Here is an 18,818-nt window from a genome sequence, read left to right on the forward strand (position 1 = left end):
TTCCATGCTGTCTAGCATCTCCCCTAGCCTCTATTCACTTGGGACAAGACCCAGCCAATCAGGGGCCACATTTGCTGTCTACCAACGTCCTCCTCCTCTTCTGCTATCTCTTCCTGCTAGTGACCCCATCTCTGGTTGCAAATACAGTGGTGATAGATGGTCAGCTGCTTTGGACGTGTTTGGGAACTCCAGCTTTCAAAATCTCATATTCAGAGCAAATATAAAACCTGAGTCACATGGAGGAACTCTGGAGTCACAGGGGTGGGGACAGTGGCTGACTTTCTTCCAGCAGTGGCAGAATGTTCAAGACACACTGGACCTTACCCTGGGCTATAAACCATATCCCCGGTGGTGTGCTCCCACATCTCTTCAAAGTGTTCATTTCTCCTCTCTCTCAGAGGAAGGTGAGGCTATTGTTTTTGGCAGCCAGGAAGAGCTGACCCTCATGGTCCAGAGGGGAGGAAATAAGGATAATAGCTAATATTTAACATGCAATTACTATGACAAAAGTATTGTGCTAAATTATGCAGTGTATATCATTTTATTTAATCCTCCCCCACAACCTTATGAAATAGCTATGTTAGGCCCAGAGAGGTGAGTAACTTGCCTAAAGTTGCAGAGAGAGTAAGTGGTCCAGCCAGGATTTGCACCCAGACAGTCAGGCTGTGGCCTGTGTTCCCAGCCACTGTGCGCTTTTTCCTCTCTATGCAGATGCTGGGGCGGGGACTTAATCCCCTGGTAACTGTGCTCTGATGAAGATGCCTGATGAAGACTCCTTCCTCTGGATGGACAACCAACATTTTCAAAACTGCATTGTCCTCGTGGTGTATTTGTTAAAAGCATCCCTAGCTACACACCCTCCCAAACTAGAAACCTCAGAATCACCTTTGAACATAAAAGTTTGGCGAGGGGAATAGGCAACACATGCATGTGCTGCAAAACCCAACAGCCAAGTACGTTTCTCTCCCACCTCTGTCCCCCAGTGTTATGGGCTAACTGGTCCCCCTAAAAGGTATGTTCACTTCCTAACCCCCGTTATCTGTGAGTATGACCTTCTTTAGAAATAGGGTCTTTGCAGATGAAACCAAGTTAAGATGAAGTCATCAGGGCAGTCCCTAATCTAATAAAACTGCTGTCCTTGTAAGAAGATGGGAATTTAAACACAGACAGAGGAAAGAAGCCATGTGAAGATGGAGACAGAGACTGGAGTGATGCTGCCACAAGCAAGGAGCACCTGGGCCATCAGAAGCTGGAAGTACCACAGTTCTGTGGCATTAAGTATATTTATATTGTTGTGCAACCATCACCACCAACCATCTTACCTGAACATCTGTACGCATTAAGCATTAACTCCCTGCATCCCTCCCCCAGCCCACCAGGCCGTATACTTCTCTCCCCCTCTCAGCCCCTCTCACCCCCCACATTTGTCACCAAGTCCTGCTGCCTCTGCCTCCTGTTTCTCTCGCAGCCTTCCCATCTCTCTGTCCCTGCTGCTTCTGCCTGCATCCAGCTCTCAGCGTCTCACCTGGATTTCCTGACCTCAGGACTCCCCCTGCCCACCTCAGCTCATATTCCACACTGCCAGCAGCCACTCTTGCTAAGATATAAATCTGATGCTATTCCCTGCTTTAAAATCTGTGACGGCTCCTACCTCCTGCAGGATAGAGTCAGAGTTCTTTGGCATGGCATAAAAGACCCTCCCCAGGCTGAATCGGGTCATGTTTTCAGCTCTGGGTGCCAGGCCTGGTTCGGAGCCTGGCTCACAGTGGGCGCTCAGAGTTTGCCGAACCCCACACTCTGTGTACTTGACTTTCTTGTCCTTCCTCCAACACACTGTCCCACCTTGAGGCCTCTGCATATGTGGTTCTCTCTGCAGGGACTTATTTATATAGGCCCTTTCCTCCTTCTCTCCTCTCTTTACTTTTTCCACCTGATAAATCTGTTTATTCTTCTGGATCCAGATTGAATGGTACTTCTGCAGGGAGGTCATTTCTAGCTCTCCAGACCCCAATTTCTACTGACCTCTGGTAGGGCAGTCACTACATTTTTCCGTAACTCCCTGTGGGCCTCTCTGCTTACCTGCCACCCAGCCAAGCACACAGTAGCCAGCCACACACTAGGTATCCATATGTGTTTGCTGAGTGCAAGGAATTCATGCTAATTTGGCTCCTTGAGCAGGCTCCGTGGCCTGTCCCTGACCCTCGTAGGAGATGACAGTCGAGCCCCAAAGCACCTCTTCTGGGATCAGGGAAAGGGCAGTTTCCTTGTTTTCTGGGAGGCACTAATGCTTTGACATCAGTGCAGAGGAGGCAGTGGCTCCAACCGGGTCACAGCAGGGCGGCTGCACGGCGTCTAATGGCCACCGGAGGTGAAGAAGGCGTGGGCCTTCCGCGGAGAGCAGGTGGGAAGCTACAGGATTTGTCCAGGGCGGGGGAAGGACAAGGGCACTCAAGGGGAGAGGAGGGAGCAGTCCTTGCCTCCGTGAGAGGCTGAGGAGCTTTCCAGGTCCCCGCAGAGACTGCACGGGGCCCAGGTGCTCAGCCTCTGCAGTGACCTTCTGAGGGAGAGAACCAGGAGGCCCAAGGTCTGAATTCAGGGATCGATGTGGACTTGATTGAGAGAAATGACTGGTTTGGATGTGGCTCCAGATCCACTCTCCCCTCCATCCCAGTTTTCTCCCTAAGCCCCTGCCCTATAAGATGCCAAGTATTCCTTTAAAGCGGGAGCATGACATGTCCCTTCCCCTGCAAGGTCCTGAGGTGCTCTCTGAACACCGATCGATGTGTCCCTCCCTTCTCGGTTCCTCTCTGCCCCACACTGTGCTTTGCTTTCTTTGCAGTGCTCATACTCAGTGACATCACCTAGCTCATTTGTCCACCATTGTCTATTGTCTGCGCTGCCCCAGTGGCGTATAAGTCCTGGAGACCCTGTCTCCTATGAGCTGAGAATGAGACCTGGCACCACAGTCCAGGCAAGGAATGGATGGAGAACATTTTACCTTCTGATGCCAAGGGTTAAAATTCCCCTCATCTGGATCATCCTCTTCTCCAGGGGCTTCAGGTGTTTTTAGGAATGAGGGCCACCAGCTCTGGCAACCTGGTGATGTGGCCCTCTAGGCAGTGGCTATGTCTTCCCTGATTGGGATCCTGTGTGGTCCCAGCAGGCCCCCAGCACCCTGCACACGTTTGGGAAACAAACTCAAACTTCCAGCTGCCACTACAGGACTGCCTCAGAGGCCCTGGTGTTTGAGGACAAGTGCCACTGTGGCACGACCGTCCCCTTAGACCGTCCAGTTTGGCCCACACTGGACAAATAACACAACTGTCAGCCTCCAAAGGTGTCCAGGAGACCTGGGAAGGGTTGGGAGTAGCAGATCAAACCGTGGTGCAATTTGTTCAATCCATCCCTGACCCCCTACTGCAGTCCCTCGCCCATGAAGCAGCTGTCACTCCCATCTTTACAGATGATGAACCAAGCCCTGTGACTTGCCCAAGGTCACCTGCTAGAAAGCAGCAGGTCTAGATGAAGCTCTGTGTGAAGTTTTGACACTTAGTAGGTGCTCAGTAAATATAACGAAACAGCAAAGGCAAGAATGTAATAGCCCAGGTCTCCTGGGTCCCATCCTGATACACTTTGCACCTCACTACCCTGGACTTTTCCATTCTGGGACAGCTCAAAATCTGGCTTGAATCTAAGAAACACTTGCAAAGAGACTAACCATTTTCTGGAGTGAGCTCACGGTTCTAACAGCCCCCAAATGCTTCTGACAGATGCCATTTATCAGCTAAGAGAAGACTTGAGAACACCTCTTACTACCTTTATTTTAACACAACCTTTACTCCAGAGCAGAAAACGGCCTCTTACAGACACGAAGAAGACAACGGAATTTATTCTTATTTCTGACGTGTTTCAAAACCACTATTTGGGAAGACGTACAAAGGCTGCCAGAACGTGTTATTTGCTCTCTCCTTCCCTTCTGCTGCCCCACCCCCCACCTTCCAAAAGACAAAGGGAAAAGAAAAAAAGGCTGAATTCACCAGGTTTAGATGATCCGATATTTTAATTAAGGAAGAATAAATGGGTCATCCTGTCAGCTTAGAAAAGGCAGCTGCACGGAAAGGTATTTCTTTTTGAATAAACCTGATCACCATGGTGAGGCTTCATTGTAGCCGAATAAAGACAAAAGCAGAGCTTTTGTTGAAGGTCACTCTGCAAATCAATGGCAGCACTAGTGTCAGACCTGGGAATTGTAGTCTCTGGTAGCACCGTCCAGGCTGGTATCCAGGCTGGCTCTCACAGGGAACCCTCAGCCAGCTGGTAGGTAACTGTATGAGGGTACTTCAAAAAGTTCATGGAAAGATTTCTATTATCTTTCAATTCTCTTTTTTCACTAACTTTTGGAAGTACCCTTGTATGTGCTAATGGTCACTGACACTCCAGCCGCCGATATGACATCCCAAGTTCCTGCGTTTGTTAAAATGCCAAACTACTCTCAGCAACTTCTAAGATGAATGCCTAGGAGGGTGGAGAGACAAGGAGGCTGTATTTTTACTTCCACTGGCCATGTCTGGTGTTCTAGACCTGCTCTACCTCACAGCAGCTCTGTGACTTTGGACAAGTCCCACAACCTCAATAAAAATCTGCCTTCTTATCTGTCAAATGGCATAACAAAGTTTGCGTTGCACAGTTGTTGGGGATATACACGTCATGAGGACTGTTAGAATATAGCTCAGAGTAGGTCCCCAGTATCTACTTGTATGTCTGAATGAAAGAAACTTTTTTGATACCATTACCTGCAGAATAGGATAGTAATTCCTACTTCATGTCACATTAAATGAGATTGTAAAATATATGTATAGATGTGTCTGTTGATTAGATTGAAAAATAGGTACTCTTTTAGAAAACTGGTCTGTACTTTCATGTACTGAATTTTTTCAAGTTAACGAAACTTCCACGTCTTACACTTACTATTTAGGAAAATTAACAGAGCAGTATATTTTAGTTCTCTCTTTGAAAACGGATTTCCAAATGTGTTGCAAATTTAGCTGGAAACATCAAACAGTATATTTTCTATACACAAATCGCCACTCAGGACACAAATGAGTCGAGAATGGAGAGATCAATAAGGAAAAAAAGCCAGAGGCTCAAATGAAACTGACTTCTGCTCCCCTGTGCATTTTGGCCTGTGTGCACATCACACTCACACCCTCAAACCAGATGGAGGATGAAACTGACATCCTTGGTGTGGTTGTCAGAATGACATGCCACGTGGTCACTAGACCATGCAGTAAAGCTCTGTGCTGGAGTGGGGGTGCAGAGATGGACAGTGGCCCTTGAGGCTTATGTCCAGTCTGTGGGATTGTGAAGAGGAACAGAACTGTCTGGAAGAGGGTTATCAGTGTCTTCTGAGAGCGCTTGTTAGTCTAGGGTGGGGGACCAGAAAAATGACACATGGTCACATCTGTGGGTGTCTGGGTTTGATATCTGGCTCCTAACTCTGTTATCACTTTCTCTGTGTGATATTGGGAGAATTACCTAATCTCACTGGGCCTTTATTTCCTCCTCTGTAGAATGGGGCAGCACTACTTTTCTGGATAACAAAGCTCATTTGAGTCTCACTTGAGAAAGTGTTAAAGGCTTTTCAAAATCATAAAGCAATAACGAAATATGAACCTCTCTTATTATTTCAGGGGTAATAGATATTTAGGGATTCCAGCTAAAACAACCACTTAGTGAGCACTTATTTCATTTCAGGTATTGTCTGTGTAGTTTCTTCATGTTCATGATCCCACAGTATACTTGCACCAACCTCAGGAGGGCTGCTACTAATATCTTCATGTTAATTGTAGGAAATCTAAGGTCCAGAGAGGTTAATTAGCTTGCCCAAGGTTGCACAGCTAATTAACCATGGTGGTGGGATTTGGACCCAAGCAATGGAACTCTGAAGCCCAGACTCGTAACCTTTAAGTGGTGGGGTCTCCTGAGAGCATGACAAACAAGGAACACTTCATCAGTAAGTGTTAAGAAACCATCTTACTTTCCCCTCCACCCAGATGTCCCGGGAGTATTGCAATAAAGAGACCTGGAGCCGCAAAGGCATCCCTGTTTGGAGCTGGGGACATTGAGCAGGAGTGGTGGCAGTGAGCTTGCAGGCAGAGTGCCATCCCAGCAGATAGGAGGCAGAAGAGCCCGGTGGGCAGAAGCTGGGCTTTGAAGTATGAGCCATAGGGTCTCTTCCCTGGCACCCCCACCTACAAACTGTCACACCAATGGCTTCCTAATCTGCAAAAAGATTATGCTAACCTTACGAGGCTGCTGCAGGGATTAAAGGAGACAGGTAATGTATGCAAATCTCTTGTTGCATTTGAAAACTTGCACATAGTAGGTGCTCAATAAATGGCTGCTCCCTAGCCTCTTCCTGAGACCTATTGTTATTCTAGGTGACAAGGTGTAAGGCATGGTGGCACACCAGACACTGCGCAAACAGAAACCTGAAGGCAGAAAATCTCAGTGGATAGAACGATGGGCCCAGGAGTGTGGGCTGCCTTAATTCATAACCTGACTACCATTTACTAGTCCTGTGACCTTGGGCATGCTACTTAACTTATCTGTGCCTCAGTTTCTTTATCTTTGAGGTGGGCATAGCAGTACCCACTTCACAGGGTTTTGGGAATATTAGATATGACTTAGTCCATGTAAAGCACTTAAGCAACAGTGCCCAGCATATGCTAAACATTCATAAATGCTAGCAGATATGACTTTGGTCAGCCCCTGCCTATTCTTGCACTGAGGGGCAGCTCTGGGCCTGCAGTGGGATATGTTTTATACTGCAAACCCTCCATTTCCTTGCAGACCCCCAATCAGATCCTCGAAGGGCAGAAATCTCTGCAGCCTGGCCGTGGGATAGGGCTAGATGAACTTTAGAGAAAGGGCAATTTGTCATCAAGTGGGCGGGAGGGTTTTTGAAAATGATGACAATGACACCCGGAAAACAGCTCGGGGAGTCAGCAAAGTGCACGCTCACTCACTCACTCCACACACACACACACACACACACACACACAGACACAAACACACATACAGAGGCTCCACTGAGTTTCCATGCTTTTTGCATTTAGAGCCAGGTTATGACTCACCTGAGTTGTTTTATTTCTTTTGCTTTGGATAAAAATGAGCCCCCATGCATGGGGGGGTGGGTCCCGGAGCGGCCCATGAGTAAATCCCACGTTGATGGAGGACAGCCCTAGACACAGGCGTGAGGAACCAGCCTCACGCCTGTGAAAAAGCAGAGGCGCTGTCTTGCCAGCCAGGAATGTCACTCTGCAAGGTTTGGTTCGAAAACTACAGGAAGCCCATATTTCCTCGAGGGGGAGGGGAGCGGGGAGGGGGAGCGCGCGCCATACTCGTAGAAAGACTACGGACAGAGCAGTCAGGACACAGGACACGCAGATGTCCCGAACCTAAGGACCAGCCCATGCTCCACGCAGCCTCGCCGCTGCCCTCCTTCCTGGCTGGAACTCGGGGACCCGCTTACAGTTAAGCCCGCGTCTGCCATTCGAACCCGGTGGCGGCAGCGTTCGGGGCCCGGATGGCGGGGTGGGCGCAGCGGGTCCCCAACCCCGCCGCCGCCGTCCCGGCCCTACCTGAGCTGGCGCGGCTCGCAGTCCACGCCGGGCAGCAGCAGCCGGGCCGCCTGGCGGACGTCGTCGCTGTCCATGGAGAAGCTGCGGCGGTGGCCGGCGTGCGCCACGGCCACCCGGATCCACTCCATCAGCGGCGGCAGCACGAGGAAGGGCCTGCAGCGGGAGCAAGGACGCGGACACGCGACGTTAGGGCGGCCATGGTGGGGGGCTGCGGGCCCGGCCCCGCCCCTGCTCGTGGCGAGCCCCCCACCTTCCTGTCCCCCAGCCCAGCCCCTTTCCCCGGAGACCCTGCCTCTGAACTCCGGAGTCGTGGGAGAGCCTTTGCAGACATCCCGACCGCACCGGGGAGCCCGGAGCAGGCTCTCTCGAATCTTTGGGCCTCAGTTTCCTCATCTGTAAAGCGGGGATAATGTGACTATGAACGGATACGGTGTAACTCTTCTGTGAATATTGTCCCATTCAGCAATCACGTGAACATAAAGGAAATGACTCATTTAAAGCACCAAGCACAGAGTCTGGAGCTAGGAGAAAAACCAATAAAGCCCGGTGTTATTACTCCCTGGGGCTCCCTGGTTCTGGGCCCAATCCTAGCACGTCCTTCAACTCTCCCTTCCCATCTCCAGCCTGCTCCCTGTCATCCTTCCGCAGCCCTGCCAGGCCTCAGCTCTGCCCAAGCACCAGGCTGTCTAAAGGCTTTCACACCTGGCAAAGCCATGCAGACAGCCAAGTCAACAGTCATTCCTCTCAGGGGACCAGGCTGGGCAGTGGCCCAGTCACAGCCAGCAAAGCTGGGCTCTTGGGACCTTGGTCACACTCTGGAAACTCTGGGAGCCTCAGGCTCCTCACCTGCTAATGGGATCATGGTAGGGGGTCCAGCTTGTTGCAAGGATTAACTGAGACAATGCCTTTGACTGAACTACCACTTTCTAAGGATAATACATTTGTGCTATCTTGCTATTTCTTCCAGTGATTATAAATTCTGTCCTCGTAGGAGGATTACTGGGGGACAGGAGGAGAGTTGAAAAATACTGATAATCTGAGTCCTATCCTGGGGATTCTGATTTAATTGGTATAGGGTGGGCCTGGACATTGGTAGTTTTTTAAAACCTTTCCACGTGAATTTAGTGTGCATGGGAATTATTTGGAGGATGTGTTAAAACAAATTGCTGGGCTCCAACCCCAGAGTTTCTGATTCCATAGATCAGGAGAAGTACCCAAGAATTGCATTTCTAACCAGTTCCTGCTTATGCTGCTGCTGGTCTGGGGACCACACTCAAAGAACTTTTGCTTTAAAGTAATTGTGAGAGGGCCTGGGAATCACCTGGGGGTGGGGGGCAGGGGAAATGTTAAAATGCAGACTCCCTAGCTGTATCTCCAGAGATGCTGATTGCACAGAGTCGAAGAATATAATTCTAATAAGCAGCTCCTATGATTCTGATTTAGGTGGACCAAGGACCATTACACTTTGAGAAATGAACTATGTAGATCAAAAAGTCTTCCTACCATTCAGTAAGGTCTGGGCTAGAGTGAGGCAAGGAGGTGCCTAGGGTACAAGATTTACGGAGGCCAGGCCGTGTAAATATTCCTAGGTGCCTCTCTTGCCTCTCCTAGCTCCAGGACTGCCATTTAGTCCAGTGCAGCTACCACCAGGGCAGGAAGAGGGTGGTAAGTAGATGGGTTTACAAGGCAGACAACCCTTTGATGGAATGCAACTGTCATGAGCTTCCCACAAAGTTTTTGGTGGCATGTTCCAGTTTTCCTAAAGTCAGACCTATTTATCCAATATTTATAATATTCAACAGCTCAGCCTTTCACATTCATCTCAGTTAATTCCTTTCATGATCTCATCTGAATGTTTAGGACCAACCTATGAGCTAGTTATGAGTATGCCCATTTTATAGATCGGGAGACTGATGTTTATTGAGGCTAAGTATTGTGCCCTGGATCACAAGATTAGCAAATAGAAGAGCTGAGAGTCAGACCCAAGTTATTTGACTATATCACTATGTGCTGTAACCCCATGTGATACCGACATTCTCTTGGCTAATTTCCCAGGAGGCACCCTGTTACCCAGCATGCACCTCTTACCCCGCGAGAGCTGATCTGTCATGGACCATTGATAGCATGCCATGGTCATTCCCAGGTGTGCAGCTCAGTCCCCTGCCAGTAGGGCCTCCAGCCCTTTAAAAACCCACATTCCACTTAACCTTCAAACCACAGTTCAAATCCCACCTCTTCCTAAACGTTTCTCCTGGTAACTCCACCCCACTTAGACCCCTCCCATTGTGGACCCCACCCCTGAAGACTCCTCTGTCCTTTCTCTGGCCCTGCAGATGCCCCATTGAATGTAAACTCCACAAGGGCAGGGGACCTGGCATTGCTCGGTTCACCACTCCAGCCACAGCCCCAGGGCAGTGCCTAGTGGGTAGTAGGCACTTAATAAATACCTGTTCATAAAACAGACGAAGATCTACCAGTTTCTTACTGGGTGAAACTGATAAAATCAAGTTTCTGGACCCATGAACCTGTGGAGCAGGCTCCCAAGGAATTTCTGCCTGAATCGGCCTGCTACACAGGTTGTCTCTCCCTTTCTCTCATTCTCTCCATCACCTAAACTGAATCAGGCACTCAATAAACACACACTGACTTGAAATTGAATTGGATTCCACTGTCTAGGTGAGCAGGACTTATTTTTGTCACTGTGTTTCCATTCCCGTTGGAAACCAGCCCCAAGTGCTCAGAGAACTCCCCTCTGGGTTGTTTTTCAGAGGTGCCCCCCTCCTGTCTCTCCTTTGCTCAAATGGCCCCAAAGCACAGCCGGCAACCCTCAGTCCTGGGGGGCTGCGTCTCTATCACAGAACTGCCCTTCGGCTGCTGCCTTTCATGTTAGATGCAAGTGAGGCCCAGGGCACACAGCCAGTGCCTGATGAATACCGAAGAGGAAAAAACAGAGGCTCTGCTGCCTTCAAAACAACATCTCCACCAAGACAGCTGGTGAGCCCCAGAATAAGAAATCTTGAACCCCAGGATTCCAGCCTCCACTGTAATTTTCTCTCCTTTCAACATTGCCCCTTTTCGTCACTCTGACTTCAATAGTTTATAAGCTCATGAATTCTTTGCCAGCAACTCATTTAAAAATCTTCTTATCTTGTCTACTCAGAGGGGGAAAAATAGCATTATTTGTGGTATTTTTTTTGGAGGGGTTGGAGATGGGAAAGAATTCTAAAGCCTTGAGTTGGGGAGAGGGTAGAGAATGCTGAGAAAAAAAAAAAAAATCCTGCATTCTCCTTACCTATTTTTTAAGAGAACAGTGTTCCACTGGCTACCTACTTTATTCTGAAGTTGTTTGTAGTGACTAAAACCTAGAAGCAGCTTGTGGTTTAGTGAAGTGGTTCACAGACTTTGTTGGACATCAGAATTACATGGGGAGCTTGTCAAAATGGCAAAGGCCCTGATTTTACACCCAGAGTTTTGGTTCAGTAGGTCTTGGGGTGGGGTCTGGGCATCTGCATTCCAGATAAGCTCCCTTGGGAATTCTGGAGCAAGCAAGGTTTGTTAACTCCTCACGGGGTGGCCTGAGATGAACACAGGAGGGAGCTGGTCAACTCAAACAGGGCAGTGGGCACCTAAATCTTCACATTAGGAGGGGTATATGGTATGAGACTGGAGGCTCTGAAAGGGCAGAGAACATCTAGATAGGCTTCTTGTAGGGTCCGGCCAGCAAGTCAGCTCAGGAAGGTTATTGAGCTCAGTTTTAAACAGATGGAGAATATAAATGGTGTGGCCTTTCTCTGAAATGCTGAAGAGAGAGCTGGTGATGAAGGTGACTATCCAGCACTGAAAGGGAGTTTGGATGGAGAGGGGTTGGGTACTAAAGAGGAATGGTAGGGTATAAGGGAAAAGCCTGATTTGGGAACTCAACTGAATTCCAGGCCTGGACCTTGCCAGTAACTCACTGTACTACTCTAGCTCTGGCCCATAAACATGCTGGCCCTCAGAGTCTTCATCTGTAGAGTGGAGTGGGCTGGGATCAGATGGTCTATTTCAGGGGTTGGAGAACCTTTTCTGTAAAGGGCCAGCTAGTAAAAATGTTATGCCTTATGGGCCACATGGTCTCTGTTGCAGCTACTCAGCTCTGGCCATTGTAGTGAGAACACAACCATAGACAATACATAAATGAATGAACTTGGCTGTGCTCCAATAAAACTTTATTTACAAAATCAGATGGCAGGTCATAGTTGGCTGACATTAGTCTGTTGGCTCCTTCCAACTCTAAAATTCTTTGATTCTACTGGAATAGCCAGTTGCCTGGGAGATTAGGAAGGGTCTAGTGTGTGGACCAGGGAAGATGGAAAGAAGACCATGAAAAAGTGATGGGGTCAGAAAGCCTAGGGGAGACTAGAAGACAGAAACTTCCCACGAAGAGGTCATGGTTGTATTTGGGTAATACTGGGTCACAGGCATATCCAGAAGCAGTATCTTAAAAGATAAAACTCAGGGTGAATGACATCTTGAGTTGCCTTGAAATGTCATCTATTAATGTCATTTATTCATCTAACAATTCTTTAGGGAACACCATATTCCAGGCAGACTGGGGATACTGTGGAGAATAGGACTCACCAGGTCCCTGCTCTCATAGAGCTGACAATCTAACAGGGCAGACAGATGAGAAACACATAAACTAACAAGTAATAAAGCAGTTACAGATTGGGATCAGTGCCAGGGTGCTGGGATAGAACAGGGTTGAGGTGGGGGTGCTGAGAAGGCCTCCTGGAGGAGGTGACAAAACCTCAAAGATGCAAAGGAGTTGGCCACATGTGAATGTGCGTGCAGAAGGATGGATGTTCCAGGGAGCAGGAACAGACTGTGCAAAGGCCCTGAGGCAGAAATTACCTTTACAGCTCACCAAGGGCTTTCACATGCATCATTTCCTCTTTGCCCCCCAAGGCAATCTGGAGAGCTGGAGTGGAGATGGGGTGGCCAGGACATGTGTGAGGATGAATCACTGTGGTGGGCTAAATAATGGCCCCCAAAGATATCAGATCTTATGCCCTGGAACCTGTGAAAGTAGATGGCAAAAGAGACTCTGCAGATGTGATTAAGTTTAAGATCTTGTGAAGGAAAAATTATCCTGGGTTATGCAGTTGGGCCCTAAATGTGATAGATCCGTATATGAGGAAGACAGAGGGAGATCTGACATAGAACAATGTGCCACTAAAGCAAGATGTTCCATTGCTGGCTTTGAAGATGGAGGAAGGGGCCACAAGCCCAGGAATGCAAGTTCTAGATGCTGGAAAATGCAAGGAAACCAATTCTTCCTTCAGAGCCTCCAAAAGAGAACAGCTGGGCTGACACCTTGATTTCTGCTCAGTGAAGCCGATTTCAAACTTCTGACCTCCACAACTCTTTCTTCTCTTTATTAAAAGAATAAATGTGTGCCGTTTTAACCCATCAAGTGTGTGGCAATTTGTTACAGCAGCCATAGGAAACCAACACAGTCACAAAGCCAGGGCACTGAAAGGGTCCCTGAGGGTGAGGCTGGAGACATGGTGGTGAAGAACGTGGAGCAGGTATTAAACCTAGGAGCGAGGCGTCTAAGGGGCTCTTGAGTTCATCTGACACTGAACTGCCTTGTTCCTGAGGTCAGAGACAACACCTGTTGTTATGGGCTGAGTTGCGTCCCTCCCATATTCATATATTGAAGCCCTAATCCCCTGTACTCAGATTGTGACTATTTGGAGATAGAGCCTTTAAAGAGGTAGTTAAGTTAAAAGAGGTCCTTAGCACAGGCCCTAACACAGTTTGGCTGGTGTCCTTATGAGAAGAGGAGATTAGGACACACGTAGACACCAGGGTCGTGGGCACACGGAGGGACAATCATGTGAAGAGGCAGCACGAGGGTGGTCATCTGCAAGCCAAGCAAAGAGGCCTCATGGAAACAACCCGCCCACAGCTTGATCTGGGGCTTCTAGGCTCCAGGATGGTGAGAAAACCAATTTCAGTTGTTAAAGCCACATAGTCTCTGGTATTTGTGATGGCAGCCCCCACAAACTACTACACCTGTAGTTTGACATTTTGAGCAGAACTTGAGCAAAGTGTCCCCAGACCCAAGAAATCCTATCCTTGAGGTTTCAGTCTGCAGTAGGAACTTCAGTTGGAAGCTCAAATTCTTTAGAGAGCTGACGGTTTGGGGTCCATTTCCTCCAACCCAGTGACAATAGTGAATGAGTTTAAAGCCATTTGGAAGCTGTACAGTGCAGTGGTTAGGAGTGTGGGATTTGGAGAGAGGCTGACCAGGCACTGGATGTCAGCTCTACCTTCTAGCTGTGTGACCTTGAACAAGGTATTTCAAATGGAGCCTCAGTTCTCTCATCAGAAAAATGGGGATAATAACAGTTCCCACTTCAGAGGGTGTGGTTGGCTGACTAATGGCCCTCCAAAGATATCCACGTCCTAATCTGGAGAACCTGGAATGTTGCCTTATCTGGGAAAACAGACTGGCGCATATGATTAAGTTAAGGATCTTGAGATGACCCCTGAATTATCCAGGTAGGCCTAGATGCAATCACAAGGGTCCATACAAGACAGAGGCATGAGGGTCAAAGGAGGAATTAGGAGACGTGACGACAGACAAGAGAAGTTGGCGTGATGAGGGGAAGGACCCATGAGTCAAGGAATGCAGGAGGCCTCCAGCAGCTGGAAAGGCAAGGAAACGGATTCTCCCCCAGAGCCTCCAGAAGGAAGCAGCCCTGCTGACACCTTGATTTTAGCCCAGTGAGACCGACTTTGGACTTCTGACTTCCAAAACTGTAAGAGAATAATTTTACGTTGTTTTAAACCTCCACGTTTGTGGTCATTTTCTACGGCAGCCAGAGAGAACAAATACAGAGTGTTATTGTAAGAACTGAGTGGGATCACGTATGTAGCCCGGCGCCTGGTCCCAAGAATGTGCCTGATAAGTGGCAGGTGTTATTATCATCATCACAACATTGTTTTTAGCATCACTCAACCTCCTTTCTGCTGGGGGGAGGAAAAGTCCTTACTACACGGAGTGATGCAGAGGGATGTCGCTGCCTTCTCTTTTCAAGTGGAAGGGATCGTTGGCAGCTGCCTTTCGTTCCATACATCGTGTGGCCCCAACTTTTCGTCTTTGTGATTTGTTGAGTCTTTCTTAGGCTGAAGAGGAATTTAGATGCTTGACTGTGGTTCAGAGAGCTCATAATTCCAGAGATACAGGGGGTGAAGGAAAAGCAGTTAAATTGATAGTAGGCAATATCCAGTGCTGGTTTCTACAGTAATACTCATTGTAACTGCACTGTATCTGTGGACACCAAAGCCAGGAAGATGGCAGAGGTATGAGGTGGCCATGGCTGGTTGCTATAGTGACAGCCCTACCATTCCAGGTGTGGTCAGACTGTCCACAAGGTGGTTCCTGCAGACGGCCTGGAGCGAGGAGCAAAGGGAGCGTTGTGGGTCTTTGCTTTTTGAATATTAATGTGCATAGGAGTGACTTGGGATCTTGTTAAGAAAAATCTTATTAAGATTCTGATTCAGTGAGTTTGGGACAGGGGCCTGAGAGTCTGCATTTCTAATGAGCTCCCAGGTGATGGTGTGGTTGCTGGTCTGTGAACAACATTTTGAGTAACCAGGCCCTAGAGAGCATCATGACTCAAGGTGAAGAGCAGGGAAAGTGAATTCTATCATTGCGTTTAAGGGGGTGAAAGTGAGGCCACACATGAGAAAGCTTACAGCGGGGTCAGTGGCCCAGGCAACAGTGGAAAGGAAGAAAGATCTGCTTTGGGTTTGGACCTCCTGATTAAAGTTGGGCCAGTACGTCAGACTGGCTAAGTCTCATTCACAAGCCTGTGCCAAGCTGCAAAGGTGGCTGGGAAAACTAGTGTCGGGTGACTTTGGCTTTTATCGTGGAGGTGGGTTGTGTCTTCCATCAGGATCCTCATTTAGTCTTCTAACAATCCTAAGAAATCTTTCGGTCTTGGGGAGTTCTTTCTGAACCAAGCACCCTTCCCACTGTTTGAAAAGTATTTTGTATTCGTGACAGTGTTCAGCATCATCCTGGGAATGTAAATACTTAAAAAATATACCCTGTGGGGCCGACCCCATGGTGCACTCGGGAGAGTGCGGCGCTGGGAGCGCAGCGACGCTCCCGCCGCGGGTTCGGATCCTATATAGGGATGGCCGGTGCGCTCACTGGCTGAGCGCAGCTGGTCACAAAAAAAAGCCAAAAAAAAAAAAAAAATACCCTGTGATGTTAATCTTATGTGTCAACATGGCTAGGTCACAGTACCCAGCTATGTGGCCAAATGCTAGTCTGGATATTTCTGTGAAGGTATTTTCTAGATGAGATTGATATTTAAATCAATAAACTTTGGGTAAAGCAGATTACCCTCCATAATGTGGGTGGGCTTCATCTAATCGGTTAGAGGGCTTTGGAGAAAAAAGACTGAGCTTCCCCGAAGAAGAGGGAATTCTGCCAGCTGAGTATCTTTGCACTCAAGCTGCAACATCCACTCTTCCCTGGGTCTCCGGCCTGCAGATTTTGGACTTGCCAGCTTCCAGTCATGTGAGCCAATTAAATTAAATCTGTGTGCATGTGAATATATATATATATGGCATAATAGGGTTCTCCAGAGAAAGAGAACCAATAGAATATATGTGTGTTGTTAGATTGATTTATCATCTACGTATCTATCAACCTATAGATTGATCAATCCATCCATCCATCCACCTATCCATCCATCCATCATCTATCTACATATTGATCTGTCGATTGATCTATATCTATCTATCTATGTACACACACATGCATTCTATTGGTTCTGTTTCTCTGGAGAACCCTGACTACACACCTGCACACCTGACGGTGGGATTTCATCGTGTGCAGGGATGCAGCTTCTCCTTTTCTAACACCGACTCTGCCCCCTTCATCATCATAGAGAATTGGCTGCGGCAGGGAGGAAGCTTGGGGTGCTGGATCACATGGAGGCCGGCTTCCCAATATCCCGAGTGTGCAGACACCCACTTTGGAACCATGCACCAAAGCATCATGGACAGGGTCAATCCTTTTAGGGAAAAGTAAGCTATTTTGTCCCAAAAGGGAAAGTCCTTTGCAGTGTGAAAGTCAGCCCCATTTATGGGTGACTCCATAAATTGCCTGAAATAGGGCAAATGCCTAGGGGCACGAGGTGAGGAGGTGATTTCTGCTTATGGTGCCCACAGGCACATGTGCCTGACCACAGAACCATCTCTGGCTTTCGTGTTGCACATTCTAAGGCAGGTGACACAGAAGGCTGAAGGACCGTGAACAGAGTGCTGAGGTTGAAGCAGTGTCGGGCAGAGCAAAAATGATACACAGATGACAACAATCCACCTTGCCTACCAACAGCGGCACATCCCATGGCCTTCGTCTTCCCCTCTCATCCCAGAGAGGAAGGATTCCTCTTCCTTCCCCACTTCTGCCTCCCTGGGATGTGGCTCCAATTCTCACCTCCCTGCAGTGCTGGAACTTCAACCCTCTCTGCTCTCCATCTTGCCCATAGCATGTAAGCACTCAACTTGCTGGTGTCTCTCACAATTTAAATTGGATGGGAGCAGAATTAAGAACTGCCAGTCCTCCTGGAGTATCAGTCTACACGCTCCATCTAGTTCTCCATCTTTGGGGGTCCTCAAAATCACTTGGGGAGCTGGTAAAAATGCATATTCCTGGATCTGTTCCCGTCTGCTTGGTGTATTAGTGTTCTATGGCTGCTGAAACAAATGACCACAAACTTTGTGGCTTAGAATGACAAAAGCTTATTTTCTCACAGTTCTGATGGCCAGACGTCCAAAGTCAAGGCATCAGCAGGGTGGAATTCCCTCCTGAGGACGGAGGGGAGTGTCCATTCCCTGCCTCTCCCAGCTTCTGGAGGGTGCTAGCATTCCGTGGCTTGTGGCTGCATCACTCCAACCCCTGCTTGTCTTCACCTTACCTGCTCCTCTTCTGTATGTGTCAAATCTTTCTCCCTCTTATAAGGACACTTGTGATTGGATTTAGTGCCCACTCCAGTAATCCAGGATAATCTCCCTGTGATTATCCTGGATTAAGATCTTTAACTGAATCATACCGGCAAAGACCTTTTCTTCTTTATAAAGTAATATTTACAGATTACAGGGATTAGGACCTGATATCTTTGGGGGCCATTATTCAGCCCACTACATACACTTGGCACCTGCATCTTACCCATTCTCTGTAGGCATCTTCTGATGTCTTCCAGAGGCTGAGACCCTTGAGTCTAGAGTGCCAGCTCTGAGCTGCAGGGTGCTTGGCAGGCCCCGTGTCATTCCTTGCACATCACGTGGGGACCAGCAGACCAGTGATATTTCTCCTTCCTAGGCTCTTGGCTGCGCCACAGGCTGGCCTGGCTCAGGGAGCAGAGGCCTCCGTGGCCAGAACCTGATCTCAAATGGGGTGGGATGATGATGGGTCCAGGATATAAATGGCCCTGGGAGGGGAGCCGCAGCTTCAGAAGTGGGGAAGCCACAGGCTCTGTGCAAGGCTGCCGCAAACCCTCCTCGCAGCCTTGGGTACAATAAATAAACATCCGGGAAGCTGAGGGGGCTGCACAGCTTCCTGTCAGGGGGAAGTGGCTGGAGAAGCCTGAAACGGAAGGGACTGGGCTGGTCAAAGCCAAGAGGCAAAGGCCGGGACAGGCTCCCAGGGGTCATCTGAGCCGGCCTCTGCCTCCAAAACGATTTTCATAAAAAGTCTACAAAAGGCAGCACACTGCCTTACAAAGGAAACCCACCACACCTTCAAACCCAACTTCCTTCACCACCTGGTGTGGTGGAAAGCGCGTGCGCGCTGAAGATTTCTGAGTCCAGGTTCCACCACTTGCCAGCTGTGGGACCTTGGGCAAGTTACTTAACCGCTCTGTGCCTCAGTTTCCTCGTACATAAAACAGGGGAAATCACAAGGCCACCCTACAGGATTGTTGTGCAGATTAAGTGAGAGAATTTTTGTAGGTCCCTAGCACATAGTAAATACTCAATAAAGTTAGCTATTATTGAGGGCTCATTACATGTGAGGCATGGTTCTGAGTATTTTTGTTCCATTGGCTCATTTGATCATGACAAGAACCCTAAAGTAAGTGCTGTTTTCTTCATTCTACAGATAATGAA

At 48.5% G+C, this 18,818-nt stretch overlaps 1 protein-coding gene across 3 annotated transcripts in view; it reads right to left on the reverse strand.

Annotated features, from left to right (window-relative positions):
• Nucleotides 1-18,818, reverse strand: part of ABTB3 (ankyrin repeat and BTB domain containing 3) — a 301,083-nt gene that overhangs the window by 60,854 nt on the left and 221,411 nt on the right. For all 3 annotated transcript variants that reach the window (XM_063075203.1, XM_063075204.1, XM_063075205.1), the window contains one exon: nt 7,644-7,796. In XM_063075203.1, the coding sequence (XP_062931273.1) occupies nt 7,644-7,796 (153 nt within the window). The remainder of the gene's footprint in view (nt 1-7,643; nt 7,797-18,818) is intronic.

This window comes from Cynocephalus volans, chromosome 12 (genome assembly GCF_027409185.1).
Source record: "Cynocephalus volans isolate mCynVol1 chromosome 12, mCynVol1.pri, whole genome shotgun sequence".
In the NCBI taxonomy this organism is placed as follows: domain Eukaryota; kingdom Metazoa; phylum Chordata; class Mammalia; order Dermoptera; family Cynocephalidae; genus Cynocephalus; species Cynocephalus volans.